Genomic DNA, 18,218 nt, shown 5'->3' on the forward strand with positions numbered 1-18,218 from the left:
GTCAAATCGGTTAAAGTTGTATATGGAAACAAGTAGAGGAAAGATTCCTGAATAAGGCTAGTAACGTTTGTTTCCTGAAAACTGACTCTTAGCAACATAGCTTCCTGTACTAACAAGACCCTGGGCTTTCCATAATTCAAGCTTGGTAAGCAGTGTTGTGCAATAGATCATTTGCTGCAGAATTATCGGTTGGCCAAGGACTCCTATAATGCCAAAGAAAACAAACAAACAAACCCTGCAGTGCAAAAGAAAAATAGATTTAGGAAAAGAGATTCCTAAGGATGATATTTATTTAAAAAGGCATTTTATAACTGTCTGAAAGGGAGACGTTAACACACTTAGGCTGGCAGGAAAGATGACCCAAATTGCCCACAGTTAGATAAATTTCATATAAACATTGTCAGATGCTGGCAAAAGGAACATAAAATGAAGAAGAGTTTGTGTCAGCCAAGGATGTGCCAGTTCCATTCTGCGTTGAGCATACGTAATTTATTTTTTAACGTTTTTTAATGCTTTAACAGATGAGCCGTTTTCCCCGCTGTAAATGGTTAGGACCACAGAAAACGCAATGCTTGATCTCAAGGCCTATTTTAGAGGCCACGTAGTCAGACAATAATGCAAACATGGCAGCCATGATTAACATAACTTTATAAGCCTCTCTAATGAACCTCGACTTAAGGTTTCTGTCAGCCTGTGCCGTGTTCCGACTTGCAGTCTGACGCTAGAAAGTTGTCTTCTTTTCTTTTCCATCTGATGCCTTAAGCCAAAAATCAGGGGAGACTGACCCTAAGGCTGTGTCTACGCTGCCCTGATGTTCGGACTAGTGGGGAGTGAATAGCAATGTCCACCAAAGTGCTGCGAACTACGTTAATGTGAACTAAAATTCCTTCAGTTCACGCCTGTAGCACCCAGACCGGAGAGTTACAGCGCTGCTCTTCAGTGTGCACTCAGAACTCTGAACTAAAGAGAGACGGTGACTTAATGTATTTAGAAGTCTGAATTTCCCATGGTGATGGGTTGATCTGATCACCTCTACAACCTTTTCTAGAGATTCCCACACTTCAGTATTCCTGGATGCCACATCCCAGGTTGCTTCAACCACATCATGTTACATTTGTGTAAGGTGGAGTGACAGAGCACAATATGAAGCTGGTATCTTGGTCCATGAAGCTATAGAAAAGAAGCAATTTACTAAAACCACTAAAATTATATGAAATCTTACAAAGTGTGAGGATGTCCTCTTTAACCGTTAATTATGCAGGGCCAGATTCTGTGCTCAGATACACTCGAAAAACGAGTCAGTTGGCTGAAATTCGCTGAGAACAACATTTGGCTGTTAGTTGACATTTCAAGGACTCAACTTGCTGATCACATGGGAAAACATCTGGCCGTCTTAGTCTGTCCCTGAAGTTCTGCAGACCTTTTAAACGGATTCCCTACTGCAAGCAATAATGTTTTAAGTATTAAGTATCTTGTGGTTGTAATAATTGAAAAAAGTGTTAGCTGGCTATTTAAATTACTGGAAAAACACATGAGCTGGTCACAGGGGTGAATATCAAAGGTTGCAATAGGCTTTAGAAACTGTTGCTGGAGAGAGGGAGGTATCGATTGCCTTCTATTATTGAATTAGTTCTGAACTAACAAAATGGAACAAGGAAAAAAGCTATTTAAATTTTAGAATGAGGTTAAGGGAGATACAGGTTGCTATATGGCTCTGAAGACTGAGCAAACTTCTAGCTGTGACTTCTGTCACAGTGTTGTTGTCATGCCCTTACCTACGGTGATGCTAGCAAATTGTGTAATATCAGTGGGGTGGGAAACTTAATGGGTTGGCCAAAGCATATAATCAAACTACTCTGTGTTTTAAAACCCTGGGCAGTCTTAACTCTGAGAACATGGGGGTTCCAATATACACTGGTGGTCAGTGCTGCATCCGTGCCTTTTTTTAACTGAATGAACTGAAAGTAGCAATTGAAATCTCTGTCTGTCTGTCTCTACAGAGAGGCCATTTTGGTGTAAATTACTGTCTAAAATTAATTGCTGCGGATTAGCTCAATTTATGTGCTGAATAAATAAAAACTGAGGACAGGCTTTGTAGCATACTCAACAATGGACAAAATTAGGGTCTTCACATGGGTACTGCTGAGTTTCTCCAAAGTGTGTTTTCATGGGTAAGGACTTGATCCTGTGTGCTTAATTGATTCAAAATCCCGTTAGTTTTAAGTGGTATTGCAGAATAAGGAGTCTAGGCTTGGGGTGTGCGTGTGCGCGCACATTATAGCCTGTTACATAGCAACTTTCTTGTCTCTTTTAAATATTCTTTATGTAACTTTAAATTATTTACTCTTAATTTTTCAGGTGACCATTTGAAAGTATGTCCACAAGGTTACACGTGTTGTTCTCAAGAAATGGAAGAGAAGTACAGTCAGCAGAGTAAACACGACTTCAGAAATGCTGTAGTGGAATTTAGCAATCACCTACAGACAACGTTTAGTTCCCGTTACAAAAAGTTTGATGGTAAGTACTGGAGTTTGGAATTTGCTGTCATTTTGATAAAACTTAAAATAATCTCCATGTTCCTTTGTATGCAGTCTACTTGCACTGTGTCTTTCACTATTGACTTGGGAAGATCATGACTCATGACTGGTGGTGGTGAGGTTAGAACATTGCTTGTTTTGCAATCCAGTGTAATAGAAATATTTGCTGATTATGGCTTAGTTTCCCATAGTGATATATCTTTCTGTCTGATTCATTTTTATAAAATCCAATGTGCTATAAATGTAGACCACAGTTAGTTTTGTTGCTGTGTCTCTGCAAAATGTATCATCACAAATGCATGTCTCTCAGCATTGATCTACATGAATGCTGACACTCGCCCAGTGTGGTAAGAACTAAAAGGATTTGTACTCGTTGAATGTAGTCATCAGGGCTAAGCAGAGCAGTGAGTAAAATACACTACTCCTACATCTGGAGACCTGGATTCAAGTATGAGGTGGGTCACAGGTGAAATGAATTGGGTCCTTATTTTATGCCCACTGATGTTTTAACCTTCAGGATAATTAAGGATCTAAGAAGAATAATCACCCATCTTAACTATGCGAACTTGAGTCGAGAAGGAAGCAGAGGAAGAACTGATATTGCTGCCAAACTGACACTAAATGGCAGCTCTCGTTAACAGGTGTTCCTGTGTGGGAGTTGTCATTTGTATTATAGTCCACATGAAATGCAGTGTAGTGTCTCTTCAGGCTGATCTAAGTAGGAGCAGATAAAAGTCATAGGAAAACAAAAGAAAGACGTCACTTCAGGTATAGTGTGTCAAATGGAGGAAATACCATCCAGAGCCAGAAAACTCTTGTACATCAAAGAAATCAACGTACACCTGTCTCAGCCCCACTTCACCGAGGCTCACCGATAGAATTCCTGGGTACGTCGCTGTCTCGTTGTCTTCTGTTGATCAAACAATCCACAAAAGAGGTCCAAATGGCCTCAAATGTGTGGAATTTGCTTCTAGCTGCCATGCCAGTTAATCTACTGAACCAGTCTTGTAATATAAGAGCTTTCTACTTGTCAGGCTCGTTAGGAGCCAGCTTTCTTGTGAGAGAGCTTTCCATTGGCAAGCCCCGCTCTGGTTGGAGACAGGAGAAGCCCCTTGGGCCTCTCCTGGGATGTTTGGGTAACGGAGCTGGGGGATCCTCTGACTCCAACACTTATCTCTCTAATGCCTGCTTTGGACACACGAGCTGGAGCCCAGATCATGCAAACAATCATCTTCTGATGGGTTAGGCAGAGAAGATCTGTTGATTTTTTTTTTTTTATTTATTTATTTTTTAAATTATTATATCAAATTTTATTCCACTGCTTTTGGTGATTCTTTGGAGCAGGGTATCCCTAAATGCTGATTCCATTTATTTTAAAGTTCCTCAGACCTCTTTTCCAGGACTTCCATTCAATCACTGTTTGAATGTGCATGGATTTTTCTGTGAATATCTTGTATGTCTGCTCAGAACTTGGAACGGGTACAATTTTTATTTAACTTACATATTTCTACTTACTAAACATATAAGGGAGTTACTGTGTGTACTTCTAAAACACTAAAGAGGCAGGAGCACCTTGCTTTCAAAATACACCAGAATTTGGATGATTTAAAAAAGTTAAGGGGCGTTAAAATTGTCAGAAAGTTGAAGTGAAATTGCACAAACGGGCTCCAGCTAAACATTTCCCTCATATAACCTCATTTGAGGTTTCCACTGTTTTCTCTCTCTACCTGCTGCTGCACGGAAGGGGTGATAAACACACAACCGAAGTGTCTAGACTTGCAGACTTACTAAATGCAGGGCCAGACACGAAACGGAATCCAGTCCATAGATAAGCCCCTAAAAGGGGACCAGAGGAATAGCATCAGCTTCACCTCAGATGAACGATGAGACTTCTTGTAAAACAGTGTTGTAGCTGAAAACATATGTGCAATTTATCATGTTAACCCGGTGCAGGCACACCTATTGTCAGGAGCAGTTAGGTGTGTCTGCCTGTTTTTATGATGTGAGGTGCTGCAGTGCTCTTTGGAAAAAAATAATATAGTTGGAATCTTCAAAGTACGAACTTTAGTACAAGAGAACGTGCTTAAACAAGAGTCCTTATTTTATGCCTGCTGAAGTTTTAACCTTCAGGATAATTAAGGGTCTAAGAAGAAGAATCGTCCTTCTTAACTATGTGAACTTGAGCTGATAACGAAGCAGGGGAAGAACTGTTGTAGGAGACGGATCATCCTTAACTCTTTCAGTGATGGATGAAGAAACATTTGCTGTACACTAAATGGCAGGAAACTGTGCTAAAATCTAAGGCCAAGTCTCTCAAACCTGGCTAACTAAAGACGAGCCCCTAAGCCCATACTTAAGGGCCTAACTCAGGGGTGGGCAAACTACGGCCTGCGGGACCCTTCTGCCCAGCCCCGGAGCTCCTGCCCCGGGAGGCTCGCCCCCGGCCCCTCCCCTTCTGTTCCCCCCTCCGCCGCAGCCTCAGCTCACTCTGCCGTCAGCGCAATGCTCTAGGCAGCGGGGCTGCACAGCCGGGGCCTGACCCAGTGCTCTGCTGCGTGGTGGCGTGGCTGACTCCAGCCGGGTGGTGCGGCTGCCTGTCCCGGTGCTCTGCGCTGTGCGGTGGCAGCGTGGCTGGCTCCGGCTGCCTGTCCTGGTGCTCTGGGCGGCGCGGCAGTAGTGCCGCCAGCCACCGGCGCTCCAGGCAGCGCGGTAAGGGAGAAGGGAACAGGAGGGCTTGGATAGAGGGCAGGGGAGTTCAGGGTGGTGGTCAGGGGGCGGGGCTGTGGATAGGGGGCGGGGCTATCGGGGGGGGAACAGGGCTGAATGGGGGCAGGAGTCCGGGGGGGGGGGCAGTCAGGAATGAGAGGAGGGGTTGGATGAGGTGGTGGGGGGCAGTCAGGGGACAGGGAACGGGGGGGGTTGGATGGGGCAGGAGTCCCGGTGGGGCCGTCAGGGGGCGAGAAGCAGGAGGGGTTGGATAGGGGGCGGGGCCGGGCCATGCCTGGCTGTTTGGGGAGGTACAGCCTCTGCTAACCGGCCCTCCATACAATTCTGGAAACCCGATGCGGCCCTCAGGCCAAAAAGTTTGCCCGCCCCTGACCTAACTGAATGGATTGATTTTTCAAAATTGGCTGAACAGCCAACAGCTTGCAACCACTTACCTGCCTGTATTATGACCTTGTAATGCTTAACTGTAGGTGCCCTTTTTAACAGATGTTGGCCTAAATAAGTAAAACCAATGAAGTCCATTTGGAAAGGAAAACTGAATGTTTCTTGTCATTCAAACTTGGTTGGAATTCCCATGTTCTCAGATTTGACGTAATTGGTCCAGAACCCAAAATGAAAAAAATCCTGGCCCAAAGATATGTAGTGTCTGTGGTGCAGGGTAAGATTTGAAAAGCAGGGTCTCCCTTGCCGAAGTTTGGTGTTCTTGCCATGGGTCCTTGCTCTTATTTTGATTATGTAGGAATTCCTTTAGGCTGCCTCATAGGAATGGCTAGAGGTCAACTAATTCAAATGAAAATAAGGTTGGCAGAAAACAAGCCTTGCATCTTCCTGTGCCTAATGTAAAATAATCCGGATAACAGCAGTTCTATTGACTGAGGAGGCAAGTGGGTTACTGCAAAGAATCTAAATTCCCATAACAAAACTAGCTCCCAGGTCACATCTGTGGAACAAGCATTTCCAGTCAGCCATGCCGAAGGGCTTGTAGTAGTGAGCAGCCGCTTTCTTGTTTTGAACGGCTGTCTGTGTCCTTGACTCGAACCCTTTTGGGTCTTCGGAAAAACCATTGTGGGTCAAGCTGCTAATCCGTTAGCCTTGACGTTCAAGTTTGAAAAAAGAGACCAACAAATGTAAAGTCCTGCTGTGTTTTTGACCTTTGTAACAGTTGCCATAATGAAATGTTAGTAGCAAGAAGCAGCAGTGTCCTTGAGATGGAGGATGAAATGTATGGTGGCTGTTGGAATTTTTCGGTTAAACTGCCACTCTGATACTATGCATGGTTGGAATGACAGTCTGATCATCGGAATTGCATTGATCTGGCACCAAAGTGACCCACGTCAGGGAGTGGGTTCGTACACTATCTGTATCTTTCTTAGTCAGGAAAACAAAACAAACTTCTGATTTCTAGTATCTCTAAATGACCAACCAGAAGTAACTTCAACTCCTTGTAATCTACATTATAAATTGGGATCGAGCTGTGTATGTTCTGAATTTTCGGGGGGGGGGAGAACATGGAGATCTTGTAACCGAATATCTTTATCTGCTATTTAAACATGCTCAAATAACATGACAGCATGACTATCTCTGTTCCCCTCAGGCCATTTCTTTTGTAATATAAATCACTTTAACAACACTTCTGCACGTAATAAAACATAGAAATAAGGTACATATTTTGAAAAGTGGGGATAATTAACCACCGGAACAACTTAATCTAGTGGGGCAATGGATTCCCTATCTCTGGAAGTCTGTACAGTCAGAACTGGATGCCTTGCTAAAATATATGCCGTATCTCAGACGAGCTTTACCAGCTTGATGCAGAAATTATTGGGTGAGATTCTATTATGCTGGAAGTCAGACTAGATGATTAGTGGTCCCTTCTGGCCTTAAAGTCTATGAATCATAGCAGTAGCAACAGCAATTGTTGTGATTTTGAGGTTGCATAAGCATTTAACCTTGTTTTCAGTTGCTTACAGCTTTCGTAAGTTTCCATCTTTCAGGCGGAAATTTTCCATGCTTTGGTCTCTTCTCAAAGATGAATATTTGAGGGGGATGAAGGCAGGACTGGAGCAAAAATGGTCCAGTCTTTTGTGGGAATGAGGATGGGGTGGGAAATACTTATATGGGATGGTGGCCTCACATAAACTATTCTTCCTCCGCTGTTCTGTTACTCCTTAGATGAGGCTTGTTTTACTACATAAATTTCTTGGAGGAGAATTAGACCATCCGTGGCAAATGTTTGTCCAACCTGTTCTTAAAAACCTCCAGTGATGGGGATTCTACAACCTCCCTTGGAAGCCTATTCCAGTTCTGAACTGTCCCGATAGAAAGATTTCTTGGTCTGTTTATCATTTGTAAGAGGCTCAGGGCAGGGACCTAGCTGAGCATAATGGGGCCCTGATCCTGATTGGGGCATCTGGGTGCTGCAACAATACAAGTAAATCATATTAATGATGCAGTAAGTTCAATAGGCAGCTAATGATTTCCGTTACAAGTGTTTTTAGTGCAGTTAAAGGATTGCCTCTTGACTCTTCCTATTCTATATCATGGTGAAGGCTATCAAGACTCAAATCTCTGCTGAGCTTCCGATGCTGTATTCAAATACATACATACATCAGGGCAAAAATGAAATGATCAGTTCACAGGCTGGATTGGCAGTAGATTGGGCAAGTCCAATGCCCAAGCAACAAAATAATTCCTATAAAACTGCCCAGCACAAGCCGGCCTCTGGAAAGCTATTAAATGTTCCGTACGCACCCACCCCAAGTTTTCCATTAACGTTTAAGATAAAACAAATATGAAAAGAGTAAAACGAAACCCTTTGGGGGCTGAAACCAAGCAAATGGACTCCTCACAATGGTCACTGTAACTCTTAACTCTGAAGTGCAAGCGGAGATCTTGGCTTGCGGCTGAGAATTCTCAGGTGCCTCACGCCCCTTTCAAGTTTGAAGACTTGGCGGGAAGAGCGCCAGCTGAGAGCCAGGGGGATCCAGCAATCTAACAGTCATTACAGCCTTATTTTTCAAGTCTCTTAGCTAGATAGATTTATTTTACTGAGGATTATTTCTTTTCTTCTTGCTAAAGGTCATTCAAGCTATTTAGTGACTTGGAAGCATATTTTTCTGTCATGAAGCCCCCCTGGAAAAATTGCAGACTGTGTTCTCTCATAGCCGAACTGGCCATAAGGGAGCAAACCCCACTCCCGAGGGCAGAGTTGCAGTATCTGAGGAGTCAGTTGAGGATTTCTGCAGAAGAGGGGAGTTTCTGTGGTGGTGCACAGTTATTTCAGCTACTTTGGTAATTTCAAGAATCTAATAGCCACAATAAGTGATAGTACAAGGCATAGCTCATTATCCACTAGGAGTAGGCCATGTCGGTTGTGCATTCCCTATTAGTCCAGAGAACGCTGAGGGTTATTCCTGACCTGCAGGCTACTCCGGGAAGATAAAGAAACACAAGCCAAAACGGGGCCGGGGTTCTATGGTAGTTCTCCTGGGTAAACTGGAAACAGTGCCCCAAAGGAAGGGGGAACATATGCCTCTACTGTCAGAGATTCTCAAATTGCAAATTTTCTGAGAGAAAATCTCTGCAAAATGGAGAGTTTCAGGAGCGAGCTGTTAAGCTCCTGCTTTCAGGCTGGAGAACTACAACCCATTAATCATCAGCCAGAGTTTATAGGACCTCTTCCGTGAGCAGAATCTGAACCAAGAAGTAAAAATTCCTTTTGGGGACTGAAGCCCCTAATTATTAACTCTCTGTCCACTAAAGTAAAATGGGGTAGATTCCTTTGTCGCTATTCCAACTATGTTCCAGCCTCCCTTCCTAGGAGTAACCAGAGAGCGTGCATACCAATCAGGCCTCTTTCCCTTGCCAAAGTAATTCTCCTTTTGGGACATGAATGTCGTATCAGACAATTGAACTTTGATTGACAGCTCTGGCTGCAGTATCAGAGATCCAAGCTGAATCCTGCAAATCCATACTTGTGTGTGACACCCCCATAAGTGTCAGTAGGTCTAATGGCACAAGCAAGAGGTGCAGGATCTGCTAAACTAGCAATATGCTAGCTTTAGTTCCAGTCTTCCAGTGTCTCTCAACTGGCTTTTTAACTAATGACAATTAAGGTTTCCAAAACAATCAGCTCCTAGAAATCCTGTGTCTGTCCCTGTGCATTGTTGTATGAGAAACTGTTCTTAGGAGGAGATAGGGAAAGAAAAGTTGCTTCGCAGGGTCCCCCAAAAATCAGAATAAGTCTGACTGGACTCCTTCCTCTATAGCAAGTCTCGGGCGCTGGAGAATAGTAAATCCCAAAGGTAGAGAAAAAATGGGTCATTAGTCCTCAGTGTATAAGAACAGGCTACCGTAGGTCTTTGCAATAATTCTGTTTATTTGGGGAGAATGCTTTTACCACTCAGTTACGTGTCTAAGGGAATAGAAAGGATATGTGAGTATACTAATAATACAGCATTAGAAAATTAAGTATATGGCTTGTTTCTCTTCAAACCTTGAACACATGTAGCCCTCCTTTCTATTTTGTCCTGATGAAGGCAGGTTTCCATCTTTCTTCTCTTTCAAAAAGAAGGTGGCATCTCATGCCCTAGCAACCAGGATACAAAAAGGCCTAGATCCCTCAGACTTTCATTAACCTAGGCAGCTGTCTCCTACTGTGGAATTGTCTTTAGGACTTCAGTTTGGAACTGTGCGTATTTAGGGTGGGATTTTCAAAGTGACATAGGAGTTCATAGGAGACCCCAAATCACTTAGACTGAGTGGAATTTTTCAAAAGCATCTTTTAGCTAAGGTTCCTACATACCTGAGAGAGATGCTTTTCTCCTACATTTACATGCTTCATGAATGAAAATTGTTTTCCTCCTTTGTTTTCCCTGTTTCTAAGTCTAGCTTATATTTATTCTCAATGCATTTCTCACTATCTTCTCCCCATCTGAGGTTATTTAAAAAGAACCAAAACCAAAACATTTGTGCTTTAGAGGCACATTGTGGTCTTTTCTGAATTTGTTTGGTGCCAAATCATTCCCTGCGGTGAGCGAATCCTTTCTGAGAGTGAAGGGGATCCTGGCTCCGTGGTGTTAGCGACTGAGACAGTCGCTCAACAGTATTATCTCCAAGGGCAAAATGAATGCCCTGTCCACAGGGAGAAAAATATGATTGTGAATTTCATAATCATGCTGGGGATTTAGCCACAGCTAACTTCTGTGTAGAGCTTTGAACAATCTCACACTGTCTTTATTTTCCTCCAAGTAATAGAATTACCTGTTCTTCACATCACATAGCTTTTACCTATTTTTGTTGTTTGAAACATGTGGGCAGCAGTCTTACACACACCAGGAAATGTGAGGTTTTTTAGTTACTGATTGATACAAGCCAGTCAATGAGTCATTGTTTGTCTGTTTAAAATTAACTTTCTTCCCCTCACCCCCCCTTTTCTCAGAAGAAACAAGGCTAGAATTTGGTAATATTTATGCACACAAGTATGTTGCCTATACTGGAATCCGCATCCCTGCATGCTGGTTGAACAAATCCCACGGAGAGCTTGTGAATTCAATGGCTTAATAATCCATCCCTTATTAACTCCTAGAAGCCCCAGGCAGGAACCAGGACCCTGTTGTGCCAGGCGCTGTGTAAACACAACTAAATGAAGATCCGTGCCCAAATTGCTAACAATCTAAGTATAACACAAGAGGCAGCAAGATGGCTAGGCTGACAGTTGGTGGGGGAGTATAAGGAAACCATATTGGTCAGCATGACTGGCAGCGTGGTGTCTGCATACCAGCTGCCTAACCATTGTCTAATTTTTTTGTAGGAGTCCTAGCAAAGGACAGTTTTGAAGACGGATTTGAAGGTGGATAATGAGTTCGCTTTGTGGATGCGTACGGGGAGTTCCTGCCAAGTATGGGACATCCAGGGAGAAAGTACAGAGGGGCTTGTTTGAAACTGTAACAAGTGGGTGATGGAAGCTGGCCTCACGGGCCAATTGGAGGCCGGAGTCCTCGTCTCGCTACTGAATGAGAGATGATCGGTAGGGTGAGGGATAGGCTGTGAAGGGCGGCGAAAGTGCAGACATGGAGCTTATGTTAGATGTGAGAGAGAGCTAGTGGAGGGAGGCAAAGAGAGGGGTGATAGGGTCAAACGATGGGCCAGAAGAAGGATCTTTGCAGCAGCATTCTGAATGGCTGACAGTGGGGTAGGCTGGCATTTGTCAAGGCTGGAGAAAAGGACATTGCAGTGATGGAAATGCAAGATGAGAGCCTGGCTGAGTGTTCGCTGTGTGACTGGATAGAAAAGGCCATATCCGGAGATATTGCGTGGAAAGAATCTGAAGGATTTAGCTACAGCGTGGATGGGAGGAGCTAGAGAAGAGAGGTCGGAGTTGAAGAGGAGGCCCGGGTTACAAGTAGCTCAGTGTTGGGGTTACCCAGAGTGATTGAGAGAGGATGGTCGGTCGTGGGAAGGGGGTGTTAAGAACTCTGTTTCAGCTGCGTTGCCCTGAAGCTGACTGGAGAGGCAGGTTTAGATTGTCGTTTGGACAGAAGGAGACAGATCTGGAGTGGAGTTAACCGCCCTCACCCCCACCGCAGCACTTTCACTGGTACTCGTCTCATAACTTTTAAGGCCCAATGTTTAATCCCATCATGTTCTCATCCCAGCAACTGCTGCGGTACAATTGCTCTTCAAATCAGGACGTTGCCGTAGACAGCAGCCCCATGTAACTCAGCTCTGTGCTTTCTCCTCCTTTTCCACCGAACCTTCAACGAGCTGGGTCTTGCTTGACCCTTGTAATTGTGAACTGCTCTTCAGCTCTTCTGTGCTCGCCTGGGTTTCAGCTGGAGGCAGATGTACCCAAACACTGGACCCACCAGAAACAGGAAGTGCCAGAAATCTCACGAGGGCCTTTCTAGCACAATTTTCATTGCCCTGTGACCTTTCAATAATTAAGTGAACTTCTGGGTGCTTTTCTAAACTCCGCCTCCCTGCTCCTTGAGGTTTGCCCATCACGAGGGCTGTTGCTGTGATACTGGTATGATTTAAGCCTAAATTTCTTCAAACTATGTGGAAGAGCTCTTCCCCTCTCGGTAAGTGCTAACACATGTTTGAAAACAGGACAGAGAAACAGCTCTCTGCCTTGTCCTCCCTTCCCTTCTTCATATTCAATAAATGTGTTAACACTATATATTCATCACATTCTCAACACTTTTGGCAAAAGGTCATTAAACTACAGTTTGTTTTTTCCCTGGTGGAAATTACAAATGTGGTAGATGCAATAAAGGAAGTGAATGCATATTAGAAGTAATAAGGCACTTTTTTTTTTTTTTTGAGGAAGGTTAGAATGTGGCATAGCTGTGGATTGTTTGCTTAAGAGATGAAACCAGAGCTGTGGAGTGTTTGTGTCTTTTCTCCAAATTCCCTTTATCTGTCCGGCTCAAACTCTGCATCGTTATTTCATATTGTAGAACCAGCTGCAGGGTGGAGCCTGATCGCCAAATGCACCTTTGAGAACAGCACAAAGACATTTTGTGGTTAAAAAATAAAATAATAAAAAATCCTTAGCAGTAAAATAGAACATGAGGGTGATTTCCGTGGGAGCAGTTAGGCTAAGAGAGTGCATTTGAAAATCCATGCTTCATCAGAGAGAGAGAGAGACACACACACACAAAATGGGAGCACAGGTTGTCTGCCACATATTTTTTAATATATACAATGCTATTCTATACATAGTAGAAAGTATAATCACCCATAAAAGCCATAAAATTAAGGGTTTAGAGATGACATTACATCCTTAATTCATGGTACTTGGTACAGCATGTTAAAAATACACCCTATGCACTGGGTGCCCAATTGTCTAAAGTGTTCGTTAATTGTGCCCATAAAAATGGAGTGTATCCACTTTGCATGCTCAAGCCCTATTTTTTAATGTGCATTGGTTAATTACATGTCTTGCTTGTATTTCTTTACGCAATTAACTTGAACATGCAAAGAAGGCCAGTTGAAAACATGGCCCTAAAACACACACTCCATAGTATCTAGTGTATATAGAACTTAACATGTTCAAAGGTCTTTGCAAATATAAAAGGGCAGTGTGTTGGCTTTTCGTTCTTCTTTGGAGTAACAGAAGTTGAACAACACATACAACCCCAATGAATGAACTTGCCCACACCCTCCCCACAGATGCTTATCAGTCCCTCTGTGACCTTGGGCGAGACGGTTCACTTTTGGTGCTGCAATTTCCCCTACATAAAATGGAGGTAAGACCTTCCTCTGGTGTGGTGAAATCTAATTCATTAATGGATTTTAAAGTGCTTTGAAATCCTTGACTGGAAAGTGTGATTCAAACCAAAGAACTACTGCCATGCAGAGGCAGTCTCCTATAACTGAACTAGAAGATGGTTTCCGTAACCTGTTTATTCCTGATTATTAGAATATTGGGGGCAAAACGTTTGTATCTCTATTGCACTCTTAAGTTCCTAGGCTATAAATGGGGCTTTTTAGGAAGAAGAAAATCCTTTTTTGGGGAACTGGATCCGTCCCATTTAAACTCTCTCACTGGAAGGATGTCAGTTCTTCTGGTTTTCTTCTACTGTTGTGTCATATACCGGTCCATTTGAGTGAGGCCTTCTGAACGCTATTTCTCTCTCCTTTGGGTCAATCCTGCAAATCTGTACCTGCTTGAGTTCGTCCCCTTGCAGTCAAGGGGATTACTCGCATGAGGAAGTTGTATAGAACGGGACTGCTTGTGTTTTTGGTGCTTGGATTCAGCAATAGGCTTTAACAGGCCTTCGGAAAGGAAAGGATGTTCAAACGTTAGCAGTAGCTGAAACTGACAACCGCTCAGTATTCATAGCAAAAGATTGGTCTTTAACGTGTACATTTTACCTATCAGCAGCTCTTTCGCAGAACCACAGAGCAGTATGTGACTTTCCGTGCCAGAAGTGTTGCAATGTGAAGTGGTCTTCAGATGGAGGTTTAATCTGGATTCTGCCTTGGTCACATAGAGGAGTGGTGTGGGGTAATTTATCAGCCTGAAAGACCATTGAGAGCACAACTTTTTCCCACATGGCTTTAGACGAGGGGTAGGCAACCTATGGCACGCGAGCTGATTTTCAGTGGCACTCTCACTGCCCGGGTTCTGGCCACCGGTCCGGGGGGCTCTGCATTTTAATTTAATGGTAAATGAAGCTTCTTAAATATTATAAAAACCTTATTTACTTTACATACAACAATAGTTTAGTTATATATTATAGACTTATAGAAAGAGACCTTCTAAAAACGTTAAAATGCATGACTGGCACGCGAAACCTTAAATTAGAGTGAATAAATAAAGACTCGGCACACCACTTCTGAAAGGTTGCCGACCCCTGCTTAAGACAGATAGTAGATCCCATTGCATCATCTTTTCCTTGTAAGTGGTTAAATCAAACTTAATAAAAAAATCCCAGTGTAGCAGGTGGACCCAGGACACACTGCTTAAATAAAATATTGATTTTATAGCTCATAACTATTCCAAAGCAGTGGTTCATCAGAATTTGGAGTATTCTAATTAACGATGACTTGCAAAGGATTTTCCATAAGATGAAGGGTTTCTTTTTTATATTAAGATCCACAAATCCGTTATGATGGGTAATTTGGCCTGCTAACCGCTTAGGGGCAGATCCAGAGCTGTCAGTCATTAGAGGTGGGGAATGCCCTTCCTTCTGAAGGTTCCTACCAGTGTTTTCTGGCTCCCTTGGCCAGCCCTGGGTGTAGCGTGGCAGATCTATGGAGAACAGGCCAGGCTGTAGAGGTGCTGATTCCCCTAGGGCTATGCATATCGGACAGGCGCTACATGGGTAGCTACGCACCGCAGTGAAAGGCAGGCTGTATTCAGATTTGTCTCTGCAGTGTGTAGCTGTGTACTGCGATGAAAGGCTCCAGCCGTGGAGAAGCAGTGGGACGCTTCATGGCTAAAAACGGGAGGCACTGCTTGGATGTGTAGAGTATACACCCTGGAGGTTCAGCTGCACAGGGCACTTGCCTAAGCTGTGCTTCACCATCTCCACTGCTCTTTATACCCTTGCTAGCTGGGCATGCAGCGTCTGGTTCTCAACCCCTGGTCTCCTTGCAGCCAAATCACCGCACAGCTGCAACCCATAGGACATCCTCAGGGCCATACAGGTAGTGTGTGTGTGTGTGTGTGTATGTATGTGTGTGTGTATGTATATATATATATATATATATATATATATATAGTGTGCATGCGGCCCACATAACACTCAAAGAGGGGCATATGTGGCCCATAGTGGTAATAGGTCTGTACTCTACATGGTGCTGTACATGTAGATGTACCCTAGGTTTGGTTATTCCTCCTCAGGGGAGGAAGGCCCCAGGGCTTAAATCCAGCTGGAACTGACCGGAGCGGAGCTCTGGTAAATATTTTCTAACTCCTGGGAGCTCTGGCACCTCACGGGGCTGAAGCCCCGAGCGCCAGGGCTCCGGGAAATACTTGGGGAGAATCTAAGCCCTGAAAGGCCAGAAGCCCAAATAAGAATTAGAGACTCTAAGAGTAAAATAGATTAAAACCACCTGAGGGTAGATTCTGTCAGGCAAGAGTGTGCTGAGTATTGTAAACTACACTTAAGAGGTCTACAGCTACCCTTGTATTCCTCTTCCTGCATCCTGGCAAGGTGTAATAGAAGGATAGGGATTTCCTACCATGCCTAAAATCCTAGGAAAGTGTCAGGCTGTCATCCCTAGCTACCACTGCAGGTTCGCCAGGCCCTCCCAGCTTCTGTTTCAGTTTGGCATGTCTCCCCAGCAGCTGGCTATAGAGTGGTAAGAGGGACAGCAGCCCAGAAGAACTAGCAGGCAGTAAGGAGCCTCTTGGGCCACCATTTTTTTTTTTTTTTTATGTTCGGCCTCAATTTTATAAGGCTATAAGGCTCAGTGTGCCCAGGTCAAAGTTTAGCGCAGTGTTCTGACTGCAGATGAACGTGGCTGCTGTCCCTGAGGGTCGGGGACTCGGCGTTTCTACCTGGGGGAGATTATTACCTGAAAGAGTGGTTCTTTACTCTACAGGCCCCTCACATACAGCCAAATTCTGCCAGGCATCTCGGCCCCCCTTGGGCATGAAAACTCACTTGGCATCAGGTCGACAAACGTGAAATGTCCTCGTGCTTTCACGAGCAATGCTCACGTGGGTGGACAGCATTGCAGTTGCGGCCTCCTCTCAACCTAAGAATCACATGTCCTATGGGGTTCTGCCTGGTGGTGGGGAGAAGGAGAGAATGAGATTCAAATCTGTTTCATGTAGCTGTAAGGGGCTGGCATTTTTTTAAAAACACAGTCAATCTTATTCCAGAGAGAAAATCCCTGTTGTGGGTGTAGCAAAGCTTCTGGTCTCTGTGCACTGCCCACCAAGGGAGAGAGGAACACCAAGACTTCCATGGCAGAAGTCAGCTTAGCAGAGTGGTCTCCTACATCCAGAAATACCTGGCTCATCTTAAATGGATTAGTTGAGCTAGTGATCAACCTCTTTTGCATCTGGAAACAGGGCCCTGCAGTCCCTCTCTGTGTCTGGGCCCAGGATGTGAGGAGGTGAATGACCTCTTGCAAAGCTCGGCGAGATCCCTGTTATGTGTCGTCCCATCTTCTCCACTTCTCCCCAGGACCATATGCAAGATAGGAAGAGGAGAGCAGCAATGATCCTGTTTGTGCCTTTCTGGCTGAAGAGGCTATGGCTTTCAGGCTTGATTAACCTCACATTGGATTGCTGGATGTCTCTGTCTCCCAGAGGAGGAGGTCTGTAACTGCAAGACAAAATCTCCATATGGGACCAGACAGATTTAAAGTGAATCTTGGGGTGTGACAGGGTGCTTAATGAGAAGCACTTAATGAGCCCCTGCCACTCCAGACCAATCAAGGGGAATGGATTGGGGCTGATTGGATAGCCCTGTGTCCGCCTGGTGATGGGCAGCACCTGCCAGCCTCATTAGCCAGGGCTATAAGGGCTGGGAGGAAGCCAGAGGAAGTGGGTAAGAGAAAGGCCAGGCACAGAGGGAGGTGAGAGCCTTCTGGTCTGTTGCTGGCCAGGCCTGCACTTGGGAAAGTTGGCTGAGAAACCTGTACACGGGTGGAAAGTGGTGGCGGGAAAACTACTGTAAATAAAGAACACTGGTGTTGCATCAAGCTGAGGGGTTCCTGACTGACTGGAGAGAGCAACAGGGGCTGAAACCAGAGGGACCCAGTGTGCACCTCACTACATGGGGTGAAGTCATCGTTGCTTCCATGGACCCCAAAAGACAGGTCAACATATAGAACTTATTGTACCGGAATATTCCTCCTTTGGACTGATGAGCAAAGGGCAGAGAAGGCTTTTCTCCTGTATTGAGGATCTGCTCAATGGCCTTTAGTTCACCAGATTCTGCATACTGGTCATCCAGTTTTAGCCAATACCACTTTCTTTGTCTTGGCAGAAGTCTTCTCTATGTCTTAGTGCCTAGAGGAAGATGGAAGTAATATTTATTTATAATCTACCTTGTTTTGGATGTCCCTATTTAAAGGATAATCCTATTTCTCACCCTAGAGGCACACCACAATGAAAATCCCATCCCATTGTAACAGATCTAAGAATATGTATCCATGCTTACTTGAAAACTTCCTTTCTTTCAGTAATGAGATCCACAGATACTGCCCACCCTGGAGACAAATGGGTCCTCCAAAAATAGAGGTGGAAATTGACGACATCAAAGGAGTTGAGTTTATTGCTTAGGTGGAATTTACCATGTTTGCAGTGGGAGATCCTGTTTTCTCCGTGGCCCCTGCCCCAAGTATATTTAACACGATCTGTAATTCAGGAAAGTAGATTTGAATTACCCTGGTAGTGAAAGTTCTCATTTGGAGGGAACTTCAGGAGATGAGACATTTCCTTCTGCTTGGTCTGGTTCTGCCCCCAAGCTGCAAGTGGGCTGCCAT

The 18,218-nt window shown here is 44.3% G+C and overlaps 1 protein-coding gene across 2 annotated transcripts in view; it reads left to right on the forward strand.

Moving 5' to 3' along the window:
- GPC4 (glypican 4) overlaps positions 1-18,218 on the forward strand; it is a 110,915-nt gene that overhangs the window by 53,629 nt on the left and 39,068 nt on the right. For both annotated transcript variants that reach the window (XM_008178985.4, XM_042851182.2), the window contains exon 2: positions 2,359-2,517. In XM_008178985.4, coding sequence (XP_008177207.1) covers positions 2,359-2,517 — 159 coding nt within the window. The remainder of the gene's footprint in view (positions 1-2,358; positions 2,518-18,218) is intronic.

This window comes from Chrysemys picta, chromosome 9 (assembly GCF_011386835.1).
Source record: "Chrysemys picta bellii isolate R12L10 chromosome 9, ASM1138683v2, whole genome shotgun sequence".
Taxonomy (NCBI): domain Eukaryota; kingdom Metazoa; phylum Chordata; order Testudines; family Emydidae; genus Chrysemys; species Chrysemys picta.